This window comes from Leptopilina boulardi, unplaced genomic scaffold, assembly GCF_019393585.1.
Source record: "Leptopilina boulardi isolate dan_hultmark-lab unplaced genomic scaffold, ZJU_Lbou_2.1 LbouV2_362, whole genome shotgun sequence".
Classification (NCBI taxonomy): domain Eukaryota; kingdom Metazoa; phylum Arthropoda; class Insecta; order Hymenoptera; family Figitidae; genus Leptopilina; species Leptopilina boulardi.
The window spans coordinates 37,955-43,954 of record NW_026137932.1 but is presented as its reverse complement, the minus strand read 5'-3'; the positions used below and the strand labels follow the sequence as shown (position 1 = coordinate 43,954).

Sequence of the window (6,000 nt, the reverse complement as noted above, 5' to 3'; positions counted from 1 at the left end):
TATCATTGATATTCTTGAGAAACTTGTAGACATTACTTAAATTCTAGTTAATATTATTATTTATTTTAATTAAACAATTAAATGACACCAGAATCTACCTTTTATAATTAAGTTGACAAGCAGTAAATAGTTTCATAAATTCCCACAAATTCTCTCGGAGAATTTTGGTCGGTTATATTCTCGTTCTCGTTAAGCCCTAAGCACAACTGAGTCGGTTGCGGTAGTCGGTTGCGATAAATGTAACTTTTGCATACATTTTGAGGTTAGGAGCCCCATATACCGTACCCGACTAGAGGCCTGAGCAGAATAGAAACGTAACCGGAATCGTAATCGCAAACGCAACCGGAAGAATGAGTTAGAGAAGGATAGATAGATTGTTTGTCCTTCTCTAACTTATTCTTCCGGTTGCGTTTACGATTACGATTCCGGTTACGTTTCTATTCTGCGTTGGCCTTAGCGCAACCGACTCAGTTGTGCTTAGGGTTTTACCGTTCTCCGGGTAATATTGCCTCTTCGCATCTCTAAAGGCCAACGCACAACTAATTCTTGAATGGGAACGCAAACGGAATGGAATGAGCAAGAGAAGGACAAAGATTATATGTATCCTTCTCTTACTCATTCCATTTCGTTTACGTTCCCGTTCAAGAATTAGTTCTGCTTAGGCCTTAACCATGGTCGGTAATCCTAATGCCCCCACCACCACAGATTCGAGACCTGTTTATACGACCGTGGCATTGGCCTTATTGCAGAAGCAAGTTGACAATCGCATCTGTCATTCGTATTTTCTCCATGGTAACGGTAATCAAGCTGAAAAAAGTAAAAAATTTTCGAAAATTATTACAATGTCGCACGCTTACGTACGTTTTGAAATTGATAAAACATTTTACATTACTAAAGTGTCAGATATTAAAAATTTTAAGTTCAAAAATAAGGAAGATTTTGATAAACAAAAATTGTTTGAAGTTTTGTGGACAGACGGGCATTACTACAATGCTCAAATTGTTCTTCTATCGGGTTCGTACATTTTAAGCTAAAAAAATAAAACATTAACAGTTAAAAACTTTAATAATAATAAATTAACATTTAAAATATTGAAGTCTTCTTTCTTAATTTACATTTCAAAATTTTTTATAAAAATATAAGCTTTAAAAAGTTTTGTACAATATTTGGATAACTAATTTTCTTAAAATTATTTAAACATTTCTTTAAATTACAAAAGCTTTGATCTTTAAGTTATCTTGAAGGAACAAATTTTCAAAAAAAGTCTTGTTTCCTAAAAAATTAATCGTTACATTGTAAAAAAAGGTTTTGGTTCAACTCGCAAGTTAAACTTGTGATTTTACAAAATTGTGTAACTTAACTGATTTTAAAAAAGTAAATTTACAATACAGTGATAAAAAGTTATACTTTTAAAGTGTCAAGTTCATAACTTTTTGTAAATTTACCACTTTCACAGTAGTATACAAATATTAACTACTTTAAATGTAGCATGATTACACCGAACTTGTAATTATACAGGATTTCGTAAAAATAACATACATAACCCCTAGTAAATATGTCACTTTGAATTATGTACGTGAAATCACTACTTGCAATATAGGTAATTTTTTTTACAACTACAAAAGTAATGAAATTACACGAAATTCTTTCACAGTGTAGGAAAAGTTTATAATTATTTTTGGTTAATAATGTACAAGTTTTAGAATTACCTAAAATTAAAGAAACTATATAAAAAAATTCTAAACTTTATAAAAATGTGACGAAAAATGTACTATATTGTACTTAAAATTACACATATGTCCTTAAAGTATTCAAATTTTATGTGTCATGATAGTAAATAACATTAATTTCCTTTTTTCCGTGGAAAACACTAAATACTAAACGTATTTTTCCTACTTTCTAAATTGTTTTATGTTTAAAAATTGTTTTATAAACAATGAATATTTTCAAATGATCCTTAAACCTTGTTTTAAATTCCCATAAGGTCAAATAAAATTAGTTGAATTAAAGATTAATAGAATTACAGATAAAAAAAGTATCGGAAAAACTTTCGGCCTTCACGACGTTTGTTTTGATAAACGATGATGATTAATTAGTTTATCTATATTTTTACTGACAACGGATTATACTTTATATTTTGCTAATGATATTACTAGACATTGATATGCGAATTTAAAATTAAATATGATTATTAAACTATTTAATAGAGAAAAAAGTGTAGGAATTATTTGAAAAAATACGCCATTTAATTAAAGAAAAAAAAATTAATTTGATGAAATAAAATTTCTAAGTTGCTTATATTCTAAAAAAGGTTAATTGTATAAATAAATAATTTGCACTTAATAAAGCTATACCTAATCAATCCTTACTAGATGAACACTTTTTTAGTAGACATTTTTTCTAAATAAACTTTCTTTTATAAACGTTCACTAAAAAAATTATTTAATAGAAGTTATATATTGTATGCATTTTATTTCACGCAATTTTGTTAACCAGTAATACCAAACAAAGAAATTTGATTTGAAACCTCATACATGTATGTCAACATTTCTAATAATATAACAAATAATGTCTGCTTAGCTACATTTATATTTAACATATTTTCAATTTAAAATAGCTAGTGCAATAAAATTGTGAAAATGTTACAAAGGAGCAGGGCTGTTAAAAATCATGATTAAAAAAAGAATTAAAAAAATCTTTTTTTTTATTTTAATCGGATTTTTTTTATTTAAATCAAATTTTTTATGTGTAATTTTATAAATGTTAATTTTCAAGTGGTTTGTTGTTTTTAATAAATACTAAAAATGATAAACATAATGATAAAAACATCTTCAAATCTTTGCATTTGGGTTAAAAAAAAACAAAAAATTCCGTATGGAAATCAGTCAAAATTCAAGAAAAACAAAATCAAATTTTTGTAGCAACAGTTTAAAATAATTATAAATTTGAATCAGTTAATAATTCAATTATTCCAAATGTTAAGCAATTTAAATTTTTATTGATGAATAAATTCACTGATGGAAATTTTAATTCATAATCTAAATTTAATTTATCAGAATTTTAAACGAAAAAAATTCAAGTATTTATTTTAAATTTTAATGAATTTTAAATTCAATTATTCCAAATTTAAATAAATTCCATTTTTTTAAATAACTAAATTTCGGTAGAATTCAACTTGAATTTTTTGAAAATTTGAATTGCTGAATATTTGTTTATAATATTTCACAACAAAAATTGTATTTTAGTTAATTTTTAAATTCAAAATTTTTTGAAGAATTGAATTTTTGAAGAACTTATTATAATTATTGAAAATAATTAATTTAGAACAGGTTTTGTTGAAAATTTTAAAAATAACTTAATTTTGGAAGAGTTGCAGTTAAGATTTTATTAAATAATTGAATTTCAAGAAATTTGAACTTGAAATTTTTGTAAATTTGAACTGCTGAAATCATGATTTAAATGTAAATTACCCTTTGATTTAAATGAATACAGCCCTGGTAAAAATAATATAATTCTTGCATTATGTACTATCATGAGACGCTTGGCCCTTTTTGGGCTTAATCCCGCACATCACCAGATATTTCAGGATATCCCTGGGACATCCTAGGGATATCTATTTGCTTGCGGCGGTTTAGATATCCCTGGGATATCCCAAGGATGTGCATGGATATTCTGAGGATATCCTAGGGATATCCAAATCGTCGCAAGCAAGTAGATATCCTCAGGACGGTCCAGGGATATCCTGAAATATCCGGTGCTGTGAGGGATACGTTACTGGAATTTTTTCTTCCGCTAACCACGGCCGGGTGAAAGTGAAAAAGTCCAAATATGGAGCGCGCTGAAAATCGTACCTTAGGGGGCGTTCATAAACTACGTAACATGTTTAGGCGGAGGGGGGGGGGTTAAGCGAAATTCTACCTTAGTCTACGTGGGGGGAGGGTGGTGTCGACTCTAACTACGTAATATATACTAAAATTAATTTCTTTGCTTTTTTAAAATTGCACGGGAGTTCGAACTTCTAATAAAAAAGACAGAGGGACTTACACGACTGGTTAGTTTCACCGTTTACCGAAGATCTCTAAAAAAAAAATTTTAAGAAAATTTTAAAAAAATGTTATCTTTGTATTAAAAGATTGTTTGTATTTGTTGATTTTAAACATTTCTATATGTAAAGAATAAAATATTTTATTCAGATTATTTTACTATTTTTAATTGACTTGTTTGTATAATATGCGAATATAATTAAATATGTAGTAAAAATGCATATTAAAAAAAACTACGTGAAACACGGGGGGAGGGGGGGGGGTTCATCAAAAGTCTACGTTAGTCTACGTGGGGGGAGGGGGGTGTCAAAAAGTCACAAAAATAGGTCTACGTAGTTTATGAACGCTCCCTTATAGATTGAGAGCGCGTACTGTATTATACGCATTTCTCTGCCAACAGATTTCAAAAAATGTTCGAACAACTATATTTTTCTTTTATTTTATTAACTCTCTTGATTTTTTTGTCGCGTATTTTACATAACACAAGAATTTACTTTGGTGGGCAGTAGTTTTTTGTGGCATTTCTGATTTGCGTTAAATTAATTATTTCTTTTACGTACAGACAGTCGTAAAGAAATGAATAAAAAAATTGACGACTTAAGAAAAAATGAAAAAAGAATAAGAATGCCACCAGCGCGACGTAGCATTCCAATGAAGGAAGAAATAAAGAATAATAATAATGATGAGAAGGTACTTTTAATGTATTATTATTAGATAACAATAGGTTTTATTTGCTCACAGACCACAACAGTCTACAATTCCTGGAAAACTTGGAATTCTCAATGAATTTTTTTTAATTACTAGAATTTTTATTGCACATACATAATAATTTGATTTTCAAAATTATGCTCGATTAGAGCCAATTTAGGGGAGACCAGGGACTATTGTTACTAGGGAACTATGTTACAAGTGGAATATTTTCGAAATGTTCCATTTCAGAGATGGAGCCCCAAAGGGAAAAATGTTCAGTTTCCATGTTTAAATCTATATCAAGATCTTTAGAATCTTTATGGAAGCTTTATTAGAAAGAAAGTGGGCACATTGGTTTTTTGAGGTCGAAAGTACGAATTTTGTCCCTCGATCTATTGTAAATAATTTTAAAACATTTATACACTGGAGACTCCATCCGATGTGATTCCGTCGAGTGGACTAGTTGGTGGCGCGGCGCGGTAATGAGTCAGCAAAAATATCCCCGTGGAAATCCTCGAGGATTTCCTCGCGTCAAATTTGGACGGAATTCCTCGAGGATTTCCACGAGGATTTTAAAAGTAGTATTAATTTTTATTAAATGTTTTTGCCATTAAAAATTTCCACCAGGATTTTGTACTCTAATTTTTTTGTCTCTATTTTAAAAATCCGCAAAGAATCCACGAGGATTATGTACTTTAATTTTTTTCGTTTCTTTTTTAATAATTCCCACGGAATCCACGAGGATTTTGTACTCTAATTTTTTTGTCTGTATTTCAAAAATCCGCGAGGAATACACGAGGATTTTATACTCTAATTTTCTCTTTTCTTTTTCAATAATTCTCACGGAATCCACAAGGATTTTATACTTTAGTTTTTTTGTTTCTTTTTTAATAATTCCCACGGAATCCACGAGGATTTTATACTTTAGTTTTTTCGTTTCTTTTTTAATAATTCCCACGGAATCCACGAGGATTTTGTACTCTAATTATTTTGTCTGTATTTCAAAAATCCGCAAGGAATCCACGAGGATTTTATGCTTTAATTTTTTTGTTTCTTTTTTAATAATTCTCACGGAATCCATGAGGATTTTGTACTCTAATTTTTTTGTCTACATTTCAATAATCCGCGAGGAACCCACGAGGATTTTATACTTTAATTTTCTCTTTTTTTTAATAATTCTCACGGAATCCACGAGGATTTTATACTTTAGTTTTTTCGTTTCTTTTTTAATAATTCCCACGGAATCCGCGAGGATTTTATACTTTAG

General features: G+C 29.1%; 1 protein-coding gene across 11 annotated transcripts in view; it reads left to right on the top strand.

The window, feature by feature from the left end:
* Window positions 1-724: 724 nt before the first annotated feature.
* Window positions 725-6,000, top strand: part of LOC127286549 (GATA zinc finger domain-containing protein 8-like) — a 40,365-nt gene continuing 35,089 nt past the window's right edge. For 2 of the 11 annotated variants that reach the window (XM_051313018.1, XM_051313020.1), the window contains exon 1: window positions 731-1,014. In XM_051313018.1, coding sequence (XP_051168975.1) covers window positions 843-1,014 — 172 coding nt within the window. In that variant the 5' untranslated portion in view covers window positions 731-842. Of the gene's footprint in view, window positions 1,015-6,000 lie in introns of all 11 variants that reach the window. The other 9 variants (XM_051313012.1, XM_051313013.1, XM_051313023.1 and 6 more) reach the window with 8 other exon arrangements.